Source organism: Balaenoptera ricei, chromosome 8, assembly GCF_028023285.1.
Source record: "Balaenoptera ricei isolate mBalRic1 chromosome 8, mBalRic1.hap2, whole genome shotgun sequence".
Lineage (NCBI taxonomy): Eukaryota > Metazoa > Chordata > Mammalia > Artiodactyla > Balaenopteridae > Balaenoptera > Balaenoptera ricei.
The window spans coordinates 32,817,505-32,833,475 of record NC_082646.1 but is presented as its reverse complement, the minus strand read 5'-3'; the positions used below and the strand labels follow the sequence as shown (position 1 = coordinate 32,833,475).

Below are 15,971 nucleotides of genomic sequence, written 5' to 3'. Positions count from 1 at the left end.
GGGGCTTTAATACCCAACTGACATCAATGGACAGATCATCCAGACAGAAAATCAAAAAGACAACAGAGGTCTTAAATGACACAATAGAACATTTGCACATAATTGATACCTACAGGACATTATATCCAAAAACAGGAGAATAAACATTCTTTTCAAGAACATATGAGATATTCTTCTTGAGAGCTCACATACTAGATCACAAAACAAGCATCAGTAATTTAAGAAGATAGAAGTTATATCAAGCATCTTTTTTCTGACCACAATGGTACAAAGCTAGAAATCAACTTCAGAAAGAAAAATGGGAAAAGAACAAACATATAGAGACTAACCGACATGCTAATAAAAAACCAATGGGTCAATGAGGAAGTCAAAGAAGAAATCAGAAAATACCTTGAGACAAATGAAAATGGAAACAAAACACTCCAAAATCTATGGGATGCAGCAGTTCTAAGAGTTGATACTGATACAGGCCTTCCTCAAGAAACAAGAAAAATCTCAAATAAACAACCTAACATACCACCTAAAAGAATTAGAAAAAGAAGAATTAGCGAAGCCCAAAGTCAGCAGAGGAAAGGAAATAATAGAGATCAGAGGGGAAATAAGTAAAATAGACATAAGAAAAAAACAATAGAAATGATTAATGAAACCAAGAGCTGAGTTTCTAAAAAGATAAACAAAATTGATAAGCCTTTAGCCATGCTCACCAAGAACAAAAGCGAAGAAGACCCAAATAAAATAAGAAATGAAAGAGGAGAAATAACAACCAATACCACAGAGATTAAAAATAAAAATCACAGGAGAATACTACCAACAGTTATATGCCAACAAATTGGACAACCTAGAAGAAATGGATGAATTTCTAGAAGTATACAGCCTGCCAAGAGTGACTTAAGAAGAAATAGATAATTTCAATAGACTAGTCACTAGTAGTGAAATTAAATTTGTAATAAAAATACTCCCAGCCAGCAAAAGTCCAGGACTAGGTGGCTTCAGAGGGGAATTCTACCAAACATATAAAGAAGAACTAATACCTGTCCTCTAAAACTATTCCCCAAATTCAAGAGGATAGAACATTCCCAAATTCATTCTACAAGGCCACCATTTCTCTGATAACCAAAAGCAACCAAAGACTACTACAAGAAAGAAAATTACAGGCCAATTGATGAATATAGGATGTAAAAATCCTTAACAAAATATTAGCAAGCCAAATCTAACAATATATAAAAAGGCTCATACACCATGATAAAATGGGATTTATTAGAGAGTCACAAGGATGGCTCAACATTGGAAAATCAATTAATGTGATACACCACATTACCACAAGAAAAGGCACAAATCACATTACCATCTCAATAGATGCAGAAAAAGCATTTGACAAAATTCAACATCCATTCGTGATAAAAACTCTCATCAAAGTGGATATAGAGGGGACATACCTCAACATAGTAAAGGTCATTTATGACAGACCTATAGCCAGCATCATACTCAGTGGTGAAAATATGAAAGCCTTCTTCTAAATTCAGGAACAAGACAAGGATGCCCACTCTCACTACTTCTATTTAACATATTATTTGAAGTCCTAGCCACAGTAATCAGACAAGAAAGAAATAAAAAGCATCCATATTAGAAGGGAAGAGTTAAAACTTTCACTATTTGCAGATGACATGATACTGTATATATAGAAAACCCTCAAGTCTCCACCCAAAAACTATTAGAACTAATAAATGAATTCAGCAAAGTTGCAGGATACAAGATTAATATACAGAAATCTATTATGTTTCTATACAATAATAATGAGCTATCAAAAAGAGAAAGTCAAAAAAAAATCATGTTTAAAGTCACATCAAAAAGAACACCTAGGAATAAAGTTAACAAAGGAGGTGAAAGACTTATGTCTGAAAAGTATAAAACATTGATGAAGGAAACTGAAGAAGATTCCAAACAATAGAAAGATACCTGTTGCTCTTAGGATTTTATTAAAATGACTATACTACCAAAGCAATCTACAAATTTAATGCAGGCCCTATCAAAATACTCATGACACTTTTCATGGAACTAGAACAAATGACCCTAAAATTGAAATGGAACCACAAAAGACTCCAAATTGCCAAAGAAATCTCTTTTTTCTTTTTTTTTTCTTTTTCTTTTTTTTTTGGCCACGCCACTTGGTATGCAGGATCTTACTTCCCTGACCAGGGATTGAACCCATGCCCCCTGCAGTGGAAGCACAGAGTCTTAACCACTGGACTGCCAGGGAAGTCCCTGCCAAAGCAATCTTGATAAAAAAAGAACAAAGCTGGAGATATCATTCTTCTAGACTTCAGACTATTCTGCAAACCTACAGTAATCAAAACAGCATGGTACCGGCACAAAAACAGACACACAGATCAATGGAACAGATTAGAGAGCCCAGAAATAAACCCCAACACCTGTGGTCAATTAATATACAACAAAGGAGGCAGGAATATACAATGGAGAAAAGACAGTCTGTTCAATAAGTGGCACTGGAAAATCTGGGCATCTACATGTAAAACAATGAGATTAGAACATTACCTCACACCATATTCAAAATAAAGCCAGAATGGATTAAAGTTCTAAATGTTAGACATGAAACCATAAAACTCCTAGAAGACAACATAGGCAGAACACTCTTTGACATAAATCGTATCAATAGTTTTTGGATCTGTCTCCTAAGGCAAAAGAAATAAAAGTAAAAATAAACAAATTGGACCTAAGAAAACTTAAAAGCTTTTGCACAACAAAGGAAACCATCAACAAAATGAAAATACAACCTAAGGAATGGGAGAAAATATTTGCAAATAATGCAGCTGACAAGGAGTTAATAACCAATATATACAAACAGCTCATACAACTTAATATCAAAAGAAACAAACAACCCCATCATCCTGAAGCAATAGCAATAATGACTTCAAAACTCCCTTCACATGTGATTTATGTAAAAGCGTATTTCCCCCTTGAACCTTCTCCCCTCTTCCCATCCTGCTCACTCCACCCAAATCCAAGTGGTCCTAGTATAAAGTCAGATGGAAAAACCCTGGTCTGTATCAGGAAGAAAAGAACTGCTAACACCACCTGCTATTAAAATTCTTTAATAACACCCCCCCAAACAAGTTAAATAAAATTAAAAATGTAATTTCTCAATACACTATCCACATTTAAAGTTCTCAATAGCCACATTTGGGTAGTGGCTGCCATTTTGGACTGAATGAAAATATATTTATCTCTGTAGAAAATTCTGTTGGACAATGCTGACTAGGCTTCTTGGTGGGAAACAGTATTTGATGGTTAAGATCAAACTCTTTTTAAAAACAAATTTGGAATATCATATCATATATAGTCTATAATTTTTAAGAAGTTAGAATGCAATGAAAGAGACACTTCCAAAAACATACTGAAAAAAACTTAGTTGCTTTTTAGTGCTTTGGGGGATATTCAATTGGTAGTACCTCAAGAGCATATTATAAATATCATATTTCAGTTCAGCTAGTAAACATTTATTGAACCCCCATTATGTGCCTGCATTTGAGGATGATGATCAAAACGGAGGATGTAAAAATAAAAGACCCTATCCTCAAGGTACCTACACAACCTTGAAGAGGAGACTGACATAACAAGTTAACTTTAAAAACTTAGTGTGAAATCTAAGGTATTGTGCATAGCCTAAAATATCTGATTACTTGTACATTATAAATATTTCAACTTTAAATAAATAGGAGTGTGTATATCTTCTATAGCTATTCATATTTTAATTCCTGAAAAATATCTCTTTCTGACATTTGATGCTTTATTTTTACAGGGCTGTGGTCTGCTCTGTGGATAGCCTTAAATTTGTGGCCTCATGGAAAGGTCGACTGCAAGAAGCAAAGCTGCAAATTAAGGTATTAGAATAATTTTAGATGTTTATCTGAGTCAAAAATTATGTAATTACCAACTGTGATAAAGAGATTTTGCTCCAATCTCAAAGTCACCTATCTCTATAGTGTAAGATCAGCAGAGACAGATTATATTACCTGTGTGAAAAATCAAAGTAAGTTAAGATTCAACATGAAACAACCTGTACAAGATACAACATGTTCTAATGCAAAAATAAGAATCTTAGGAATATAACATAGTATTTGAAAATGTAACTTCGGTAAAAAATGATATAAATCTTGAAGTTCTGTTAGGTTACCTGTTCTAACATTCAAGTCAATAAATATTTGCTATACAATAAAGTATGTATAAAATGTGTGAAAAATTTAGACCAAATCTTGTCCTTAGGGAGTTTACAATTTGTGAGTATATTAGTTCACTGTTAAAATCAAACCAACTATGTTAAAAAAAAATTAAGCCATCTTTTGCAGTATAAATTTTCCTAGCTAGCTTTTCTGCTAAAAATGCATTATTCTTGCAATAATAGATAATATAGATAACCATTCAAATATTAATAACAAAACTAATGAAATCCTTCCTCCAACAACTCCAACCTTCTTCCATGTCATTGGCATTCTCTACCATTCTTCTTTCCCATTCTCACACATAGAATTGCCCTCTTAACTTTTTTCCACTGCTAATATAAGATGCTGCATGTTGTAGTATGATTATCTCTATACATCTGTGTTGGTCTGTCTTACGAGACTGTAATGACATTGAAGATAAAGACTGTCTTATCTATCTTCAGATACCCAGTATCTAGTTCGGTATATTACATATAATTAAAATAAATGTAAAACTATAGTTCTTTAACTTAGTTAACCTTAGGCAACTGACTTTTCAGAAGTTCTATTTATATAATTCTAGTTCTCAGGCCAACAATTTTCTTTTCATATTACTACTGCTTTCTAACATACTATATAATTTATTTATTATATTTGTTGTTTTGTTGTCTGTCTTATTCTACTGGAATGTAAGTCCCATGAGAGTAGTCACTTTTTTTCCAGTTTTGTTGTATCTCAAATACCTCAAACAATACCTCCTACATAATAAACGCTCCATTAAAACCTTGTTGAATTGTTGAGTTGAAGGCCAACAATAGGAGAGGCACTATAATAGGCATTATTAACAGCAGCTGTAATGGTATAGTCGGCCAGAAATTTGATCATTAACAATAAGCTAGGTCTTTCTTTCTCTATTGGCTCTATAGATTGCTACAAAATTCTCCGTTGAAGCTGAAGAAATTAGCAGGTTCTCTTTCATCCTTTGCATTTTATTTTAACCTTAGCCTCTAGCCCATAAGAGCTACCTTAGCTATTATTGGTGCACATAAACTGTTGCCTAGCTGTTAAGGAGAGGGCGGGAACACATGATGTATAATCCAGGAATCATGCAGTTTACCTGGTTGTGTGGTCTCTTAGCAGCTGTGAAGCACACACACAATATGGTAGTATCATTATTTAGGTATATTGATATAAAAAACAAGGGAAATGAGTTTTATTCTGTGTCAAGGTGTGTTCATATTTCCAGAACTATTTTGCTCCTGTTCTTACAAAATAGAAATAAAATTATCTACAACCAGAAAACCCCAAGCATATATGTTATGTTTTATAGATGGGGAAAAAGGCTGGCAGTTAATAAAGCAAGAGTCTAATCTTAGTTCTCCAAAACAGAGCCTTGTGACTTTTAAAAACAATTAATGAAGCAGTCTGAGCCTTTGTTGTCTCTTTTATCAATGGATATAAATAATAACTTCCTTGACATGTTTATTACGAGGGTCTCTGAAAACCGATGTGTGTGTGTGTGTGTTTTATTATTTCTTTTAACTTGATTTGGATTAGGTTTCATTAGGCAATATTTATTTTTTAATTAGAAACAAAAGTATATTTTAATAAAAGTTGTCTACTGTTATCCAGGAAAGCAGAATTCTTTCATTTGTCATTTGACATTCATGAAAGCTACTGTATTGTTAAAAACCAAAATATTCATTGGTCAATATATTCAGGAACATTATAAGTTTGATACAATTATATCTTACAACTTTAAGTTAAAAAAGCCATCCCTACACATGGGATTTGAGGTAATTCAACAGAATTTTTCCTCTCTTTGGCCCCTCATTCATGTGAGCTATAGAAGCACATTTCCTAATTTCTTACCTGCAGTTCCAGATATACTTATCAGATAAAAAGTTTTTGTAAGCCCCTCACTGTTTGCACTTGGCAAAATCAGCAAGTTAAATAATTCATTTAGGTTCCTCTTAATCAAATTTTTCAGCAAAAGGATTATTTTGATAGGAGAATTTTGGATTTGAATTATATTTGAATGTTACTATCACTGCAGAATTTAATTTATTTTGAATATTTTTCAATCTCTACCACCCTAGACTGAATTAAACCAGTGAAATGTTCAAGTAAGGCTATAGTTCCCACACCAATCAATATCTCAACCCCTTAGACCAGCTTAAGAGAACATGTATGTATATTGATTTTTTTAGATCCTGAACATGGCCCTCTAAAATTTCCTCACTACCATTATTGATTTATTATTTGTTAAACAGCAGTTGTGAAACTTAGTACTGGAAAAGGTGTAAATCCAGCACCCGTTCAGCTTGTGTGCTAGATCTTGCCCAAGGCTGTGAAAGTTTTGCCCTGGCAAATCTGGGTAGCTTCCAGCTTCCTCCTTGACTGCTGATGCTGCCAAACACAAAAGGCAAAAACAAGTCTTTTACCTTGGCAAATCAGGCTTATTAAAAACATTTTAGTCTTGTTAATAATGCACAATTCCTTAGGATACCTGAAAGCTGCTGCTCCTTTGGGACCTGGTAGAGTCATATAGCCACTTATGCTTGCCAGTTCATTTCGGCTGCTTCATGCCAAGCTAGAGTCTGCCCATATACCAAGTGGTTATTATGCTATTCATATTTCAGTTCCCTCCCTTGTAAAGCTTACCAGGAAATAGAAGTTAAAACAATGAAGAAATTAGACATTTAGACATGTGAGGGTTCATGAGGAGAATGGGCTCATCAGAATTGGGAGTTATGAGCTTTAGACGCATCCTCCCCAAATGAGTGTAAGTAGCTTATCAGTCCAGCAGTGGACAATCTACCAAAAAAAAAAAAATCCTTAAATAGTTCATTTTAAGACATATATTTCTGATAGTTTTCATTTTTAAAACTGAGCACTTAATGTGAATATGCTTATATAGTCATTATAAAGTGGAGATTTTTTTTTAAATCATGGGAGAATAAAGACACAGACCTACTAGAGAATGGACTTGAGGATATGGGGAGGGGGAAGGGTAAGATGTGACAGGGTGAGAGAGTGGCATGGACATATATACACTACCAAATGTAAAATACATAGCTAGTGGGAAGCAGCCGCATAGCACAGGAAGATCAGCTCGGTGCTTTGTGACCACTTAGAGGGGTGGGAGAGGGAGGGTGGGAGGGAGGGAGATGCAAGAGGGAAGAGATATGGGAACATATGTATATGTATAACTGATTCACTTTGTTATAAAGCAGAAACTAACACACCATTGTAAAGCAATTACACTCCTATAAAGATGTTAAAAAAAAAAATCATGGGGGAACTATAAGAGTGCTTAGTAATATAATTTTCTCTAAAAGTCAATCTCTAAAATGAGTTGGTATGTGCAAACTAGTACGATATAAAACCAGTTCAACAAAAAATGATTTTTCTTAAGAACTTAAGTAACTACAGCAACCAGAGGTTTTAAATCTTTTTGATATTCTTGTAACATTAAATGCTTTGAGTGTCTTACTATGTTTCCACCAGTTTAAAGGACGTTTAATTCTCAGTTGACTACACTGTTTAGGTAGCCTTTCCAGTTGAATGCTCTCTTCTCATGCTCTCCAAATATAGCAGGAGGCTGAAAACTGGCTCAAATTTCCTGTTTTGAAAGTCTTTCTGCTACGAAACATTCTGACTTTACTTGACACTGTACTGAAAAAAAGTCAGTGTGCTGGGATTAGGTACTAAGTTCCATCAACTGTTCTAGTCCTTCCCCAGCTTTCAAAAACTTCGAAGAAACCTGTTTGTATTTCTTTCCCTAGCACGCTTTCCTTTCTTCAACCTATATCAAGCCACATATGTAATTTTATATTTTCTAGTAGTTACATTAAACAAAGTAAAAGAAACAGATACAAATAATTTTAATATTTTTTTATTTAACCTAATATATACAAAATATTGTTGCTTCAACATATAATAACTATTTTAAAATTATGAATGGGATATTTTACTTTCCTTTTTATTGTATAAAGTCCTTGAAATCCATCATATATTCCATATTTATGGCACATCTCAATTCAGACTAGTAACATCTCAATGATCAATAGCACATGTGGCCATGGCTACTGTATTGGAAAGTAGCTCTAGACAGAGAAGGTAATTCCCTAGAGAAAATTTAAATATTCTCTGATCTTCAAGTTTTTTCCAATTTTTTATAGTATTTTTCCTTATTAAACAATTTCAAACAGATACAGAAGGAGAGAGAATAGTAAAATGAATCTCCATATGCAAAGTTTTCAAAATTTAGAAACATTCCTTCTTTTTCTCTTTTTGATTGTCTTTGCTGAAGCAATTCCAGGCATTGTTTTGTTTTACTCCTTCATTTCTCAAACAATTTTTTTCTTAAATAAACACAATATATTATCACACATACAAAAATTAACAATAATTCCTTGGCGTCATTTAACACTCAGTTCATAACAATATTTACCACTGTCTCAAAAAAAAACTCTTTTCCAATAGTTTGTTCAAATGAGAGTCAAGGTCCAGACACTGTGTTTGGTTATTATGTACTTTATGTCTTTTCACATCTAGATGGGGTTCCTCTTATTATTTCATACCACTGTTTGTTACAGAATCAAGGTTACTTCTCTTATAGAATGATCTACAGTTGATATTCATGTCTTGGCTTCCTTGTGTTATTATGTAACTTTTGTTCTTCTGTCCCTCGTTTTTTTATAAAATGGAAGTTAGTTGTAGATAATGAAACAAATTTTTCTAAATCTGTTATTCCTTCTGCATTTATTAGCTGAAATTTTCTTCAAAGAAGCCTAATCAACTAGGTCTATGTGGTTACCTAGATACCATGGAATTTTATATAGAAATAAAGGATAAATGCTTTTTTTAAAAAATTTAAACTAGGGATATTCAGAATATGGTGTTGATACACTGTTTCCCACAGTGTTCAATAACATTTCTTCTTTGTTTTTAAGTATTAGTGTGAACTTCTTATATATTTAATGTGCTTCTGTAAATTGCATTTATTATTCTTTTTCATGTGCAGTGTCCCTAGTCTTTGGCTTATGTGTAGAGCCTCCTCATGTTGACCCTCTGTATCTTATTTTTGGTAAAGTTTTATAGTGAAGCATAATATCATACAATAAGTTTCACAAATCTTAATAATACAACTTTATGAATTTTTTAATAAGCAAACAGACCCATGAAACGATTATGCAGATTAATTTTAATATTTTAGGACATTTTTTCCTCAAAACTTCTTTTTATAATTAAATGGACCTAACACATTCAGTACAAACTTTATTTTTCTTTCATTCTAAGAGATATACTTAGTATATCCCCCTAGATATTTGTCTACCCATTTTTCTTTCCTCCCTTTATATATTATATTGTGTAATGTATTCTGATTTTAAACAGTTGAGAACTTCAGGTGAAGATGGCCCATGGAGCTAATGATTCATCCTCTCTGCTCCAGATAGATATATAATGATAGAAAAAATATAAAAAGAGGAAACCACAAACATAGTCTGGCTTCAGATACAAGATCAATATTTCATTGCATCAAAAGCAGGACAAAGTAAAATTGTGACTAAGTCTGAAAGTACAGGTCTTGAGCTCCAAGTCCAGAAGTAGGAAGCAATGAACAGTATGGCCCCAGCAGAGTGAAAGGAATTAGTGGTGCTGTATGTGAAATGGAGACTGAAACAGGGGTCATTGCTTAAATCCAGGACTGAGGTTAGGCTCTCCAGCTCTCCAATAAAAGGAGACTGAATAAAGTTATAGGCCTAAGGAGGCTGAAAGATAAAGGCATAGACTTAATACTAGATATTGAGCCACACTAACCACCAGATCAATAGCTTAGAACTGCAATATCCCCAACACCTGCAGAAGAGAACCTTCAAACTGGCATTGTAAATTTTATAGCTATGTAGATTTGGAAAGGTCACTCTAGAGGTATGTGGGAGAAAAATAAAATACCCCTCAAGATGAACCTAGAAACCAAAATCCAAAATAAATGGGGAAAAAATCTAATCCTAGAAAAGAGAATGAGCAAAATCATTAGGTCAGTCAACATCTGGTCATTTCATTTATTATTACTTTTGGGAAAATCTGATAAAAAATGTTAAAATGTTTATTTTAGTTTCCTTAAACAGTTGTAAGAAAGAATAACTTTCACTAAAAAAATTATCAGAACTTACAGAATAGAAACAGGCAGAAATAATACAGTTATATGTAGGTGGATGTGAAAACCAATCAGTAGTCTTGGAGATGAAAAATATAATCTTTAAATGAAATATTGATAGATTAAATGTACTCTACATTAGATACAATTGAAAGAGACATATTAATTGGAAGTTAGTGCTAAGGAATTAACTCAGAACTGATCACAAATGTAAAGTGCTAAAAATATGAAAGAGATATTATCAGACATAGAGGATAGTTTAAGGCATTCTATCCTACTTGTAAAAGGATTTCTACTATAGAACAGACAGAATGGCAGAGAAGCAAAATTTGAAAAATTAGTTGCAGGGATTTTCCAGAATTGGAAAATGATAAGAGTTCTCAGGTGAAATGCACATGCAAAGTACCAAAAAAATTAACTAGAAGTATATTCAAGTTCACACCTCGTTACACTATAATGAAACTATACAATATCAGGGTTAAAGTGAAAAAATCTTAAAAGCTACCAGATAGAAAAGTCAGAGTGCCAACCAAAAAAAAATACAAAAAAAACAAAAAAGTAACATCAAATAGATTACTCATCAGCTCACTAGATGCCAAAAGGCAATGGAGTGAGTAATATATTCAAACTGATGAGGAAAAGTAATTGTTAACCTCAAATTTTATTCCCATCTAAAATATCATTCAGTAATGAAAGCAATAAAAAGATATTTCCAGAAACCCAAACACCACAAGGGCTTACCACTCTCAGAACCTCAAAGAAGTATTAAAACATGAAAGAGAAAAGCCACAGAGAAAACAATATATACCAAAAATAATAGTGAGCCCAAAAATTACAAAATAATTTAATTTTAGCATGTAATTTAAATTAAGTATTGACTGTAAAATATAACTTTTTATTATGTTTAAACTAAAACTAAAACTCTAAACAGTAATAATTAGATTAGAAATAACATGCTGAAATAAAATCCATTTCATGTTCAGGAGAAGTACTGAATAACTAAGAATTCATTAGAAAATGTCACAGTTACTCTTCAAAAGTAACTAAGAATTCATTAGAAAATGTCACAGTTACTCTTCAAAAGGTATGGTTAAAAGCTTAAAAATAGATATGCAATCCATTAGCAGAAAAGGAGAAAAATTAAACAAAAAGGAATAAAGAGGAAAACTATATATTAAATATACTGAAAATAATTGAGTATCTTTTCATGTGCCTGTTGGCCATCTGGAAGTCGTCTTTGGAGAAATGTCTATTTAAGTCTTCTGCCCATGTTTTGACTGGGTAGTTTGTTTTTTCAATATTGAGTTGTGTGAGCTCTTTGTATACTTTGGATATTAACCCCTTGTTGGTACATTGTTTGCAAATATTTTCTCTCATTCCGTAGCTTATCTTTTCATTATGTGATGGTTTCCTTTGCTGTGCAAAGGAAACATTTAATTCACCGTTAAATCCAAGTTAAATTCAAGTTAAAATCAGAAGTGTTCAAGAAATTCAGCGTTGTATATGAAATAAATTAATGGCTTTAATCCTGTTTTTAGTGAACAAAGTCACTACTGTTACTGTTGCTAACCCCTTTTGAGTCTCACCTCAAAGAATTGAATCAGATCGATCTTATAAATAGCCTTTTCAAAATAGGTTGGGGTCATGGTAGTTATTTGGAATATATTTATGCAGTTGTGGTTGGCCTGATATACACTACCCCTTAATAAATGGTTTTGAAACTATAAACAAAACGAAATGTGTGTGAGGGGGGGTTTTGGAGTTTTTGTTGTCGTTTTGTTTTTTAATTTTCTTACTTTTGCAGCTGCCCCTCTGTTTCAGATGTTTTAATCAGAGGTTCAAGTGTGAATAACATTCGAGTAGAGATTCTTTTCCTTTTGTTTTAATGATTTTATGCTGTTCCTATTCTGTTAAATTGAAAGCTATGCATTTATAAGCAAAACAAGAATAGTTAGAGGAAATGGTATTACAGCAAGAGATGCACATTTAGATGCCTTTCACTTAATTATTTGCATTCAACTCAAATAGTATATTTGTACAGATGTCAAGAGGCAGCCTCAACAATGCGGTTCTTTTAAAATAATGTAAACAGACATAACCCCTATGGTTACCAAAGGGGAAAGAGGGAGAGAGGGATAAATTAGGAGTTTGGGATTAACATATACACACTACTATATATAAAATAGATGACCAACAAGGACCTACTGTATAGCACAGGGAGCTATACTCAATATTTTGTAATTACCTATAAGGGGAAAGAATCTGAAAAAAATAGATATATATGTATGTATAACTGAATTACTTTGCTGTACACCTGAAATTAGCACAATATTGTAAATCAACTATACTTCAATTTAAAAAAAAAGATTAAAGTAAAAAAGAAGAGAGAGATCAGATGTTGATATAGTTAATATTTTCAAATGTCTCGTGGAAATAAAGAAAATACTGGAATTCAAAAAAATGTCTACTTGAAAAAATAAAATAAAATAATATAAACAAATGAGCTCTGATCTCAGTAATTATTTCTTTGCATCCAAGGGATATGTGTCATGCACAATAAGGTACTAATGACTAAAATAGACTTCTAACAAACTTTTAATAGAAAAATATGAAGTTTGCCCCATAAGTATATATGTAAGTATAAATAGCATTTTAATATGGCTTATCATTTAAAGGGGGTGAAAAAGAGAGTGGAAGTACAGTATTGATCAAATCAGAAAGCATGCTCTAACACATCACCTAGCTCTTTGATGTATAAATGAAGTGATGGATAGACTCAGTTATCTAGGACAAATTTGGGAAATATTTTGCAAAATTAAATATAGGCAAAAGTTTTTTGATTGAAATTATTTAAATAATTTCCAATCAAACCTTATTTTGCCTTATTTAAATGGACACACTATATGAAATAATTCTAAATGTCTAGAAATTCGAATATGGATTAGATTAAATGAACAGTAATAGCTAATACTTATTGAGCACTTGCTGTATATCAGGCAATTTTCCAAGTATTTTAAATATAATGTTAGAGGAGATTTCTTATTTCCTGCTCCTGTTGTTTTTTTCTACGTGGAGGAATATTTACTAATGTTCATACTCCTAGACACTCTCTGCCTTCTACCTGACTCCTTCCTTTCCTGACTCCTAAAGGAAAGGTGTCACTTTATCTGACTGTGAGTTTGAGTCAGAAATCCCGGGCTGAATACTGCACCTTCTTATGCTTTTCTTTTGGGTGTACACATTCTGCTCTGCCCCTTCAAGGCGGTCTCTGCACCTGGTGCAGCTGGCTCCTTAGCTTAGTACTGTCATAACTAGAAGTTAAGCCTTCAAAATTCTTGTGTTTAGTGTTGATATTAGCAAGTCCATTTGCCTGGAGACCTGTTATATCCTCCAAACTATCTTTTTCAGTAATAAAGGTAATATTTTGGGCCTACCTGCTTTTTCACCTTCCATTGATGCAGAATTCCAGATGTAACAAGGGTACCATTTGTTGATACTACTCCAATCCCTGATATATTATCATTTTATTATATAAAAACAGGGTATCGCTTTTTGAAGTTCTTATGTTTTCATTTTTTTTACTTTACATTCCAAAGTAGGGGAATGATAGAGGGTGTAGAGAGAAAAGGACAGATTTAGAAGATTTTATTGGAAGTGGCTGTACTTGATAGTTGATGGCATGTGGGAAGTTCAGGAGAAGGAACCAAGAATGTCTCCCAGGTGTCTGATTAAGCAACTACATGGTCAGTAGTGCCAATTACTGAAATAGGCTCCAGAGAATAGTATTTCTCACCCCTCCTACCCCCTGGTTAGAAGAGGAAAATGATGAGTTTATATCTGTATATGCATATTACATAGTCAAGTTGTGACACTATCAGTGGGGACTACTTTTACAAATTTCTATAAAGACCAATTGAGCGCAAAACTCAATGAAATTTCTAGAAGAGGCCTTAGAAGAATTATCTTGCAGAGATTTTCTAGCACTGAAATTAGCAAGTACTCTTTAAATTTTAATTTACATTTCTTCAAGGCAATACTTCAGCAACCCTAAGTGGCCTGTATAACATCACATTAGTGGTATAGTAGCAAGAATATTGAACTTAGGAATTCAATAATTCTATTTTTATCCCAGCTCTTTCACTCACAAACAAGTTGCTTATCTTTTCATGGTAAAGAACCCTACTATAAATTTAGCTAATCAGAACTATTTGTCACGGTATACTCTACTAGTACCTCCTTGTCCCTAAACCATTCTCTAGTTATAACTGAAAATGATTTCAACACTTCCAACTTAAAGTGTTCCCTTGACTCTAAAATTCTACAGTATGTTAACTTAAAAGGTACTATACAATATTTATAAGATTGTTTACATTTTCTATCAAGTTTAAATTGTGAGACTATAGATGGGGATCTGAATGCAAAATGCAGACTCTACGTTTGTTGCCTTTAGATAAACTCAGGGTAGATTAACACTACAGAAATGAAAAGAATGAACACTTTTAAAGAAGAAATATGAAACTAATATTACCAAAATAATTATATTTTTATTTTCATAATCTTATAAATTTACACTAAGTTTAATTTAGAGTATAAGAGATTAACTCTTTCTCCTTTTTTATTCTTCTTTCAGCTCTGCATGACATGTCAAGAATTTTTTCATTAACCTTTCCGAATTTTGTTCTATTTTTTAGAAAACTATGTTGGAATTCCAAGCAGGGAGCACATGTTCTTTTTCTCTAGTATGCTTTTCTTTCCCCCTCCTGGAAAAAGAGTAACTTTTTGGCTTTTTTCATTATATGTCTATTAATCTAAAGCCAAGGCATATGCAATTATATAACTGATGACATTTGTATGTCTTTTTTTCCAAAATATTTGCTAAAATTGGGGATCCAGCCTAAAGGAAGCTTACAGTGAACATTGGTTCAGGTCTTCACCTTCATTATTCTCAAACAAAATACCATGATCTTTGTTTTCACATTGTTTGGAATGAATAGTCACAATGGAAATTGTTGCCTTTCTTCTGAAGATATACTATAGTAACTCCTGCCGTTTCAGCCTTTAATACATATTTTAATGGTTTATATGTTTCTATGACAGATCAGTGGCTTATTACTGGAAGGATGCAGTTTTGATGGAAATCGACTTTCTGAAAATCAGCATGATTCCCCTAGTGTATCATCAGTTCTCCCTTGTTTTATGGGCTGGATTCCACAGGTAATACATTTTTAACAGGAACAAGTTTTAATTTAATCAATTCATGTTTAGATTTTATCTTTTCAATAAAATATAATTGGCCTATGAATTTTTCATTTACTTTCTAATCTTACCTGCATTTGAACAAATTTACAGTCAAAATATTGTGTCCATTATAATTTTTAAGATGTATAGGACATTTTAAAAGCTTCATTTTGTTATGGAAAGAATAGCATTGTAGTTTTTAATTTCTAAATAAGTTATAGTCTAATAAGAAAAAAGCCTTAAATGGTAATCTGAACTACCACATATTGTGTTCCTATTATTTTCAGCAGTGTGCTAAATGTTTTATATACTTTACCTTACATACTTTTCTGAGTAGCCCTGCAAGGTAG

General features: G+C 32.7%; 1 protein-coding gene across 1 annotated transcript in view; it reads left to right on the top strand.

The window, feature by feature from the left end:
* DYNC2H1 (dynein cytoplasmic 2 heavy chain 1) overlaps positions 1-15,971 on the top strand; it is a 357,806-nt gene that overhangs the window by 331,485 nt on the left and 10,350 nt on the right. Inside the window, exons 87-88 of the mRNA XM_059930504.1 lie at positions 3,818-3,899; positions 15,481-15,597. Coding sequence (XP_059786487.1) covers positions 3,818-3,899; positions 15,481-15,597 — 199 coding nt within the window. The remainder of the gene's footprint in view (positions 1-3,817; positions 3,900-15,480; positions 15,598-15,971) is intronic.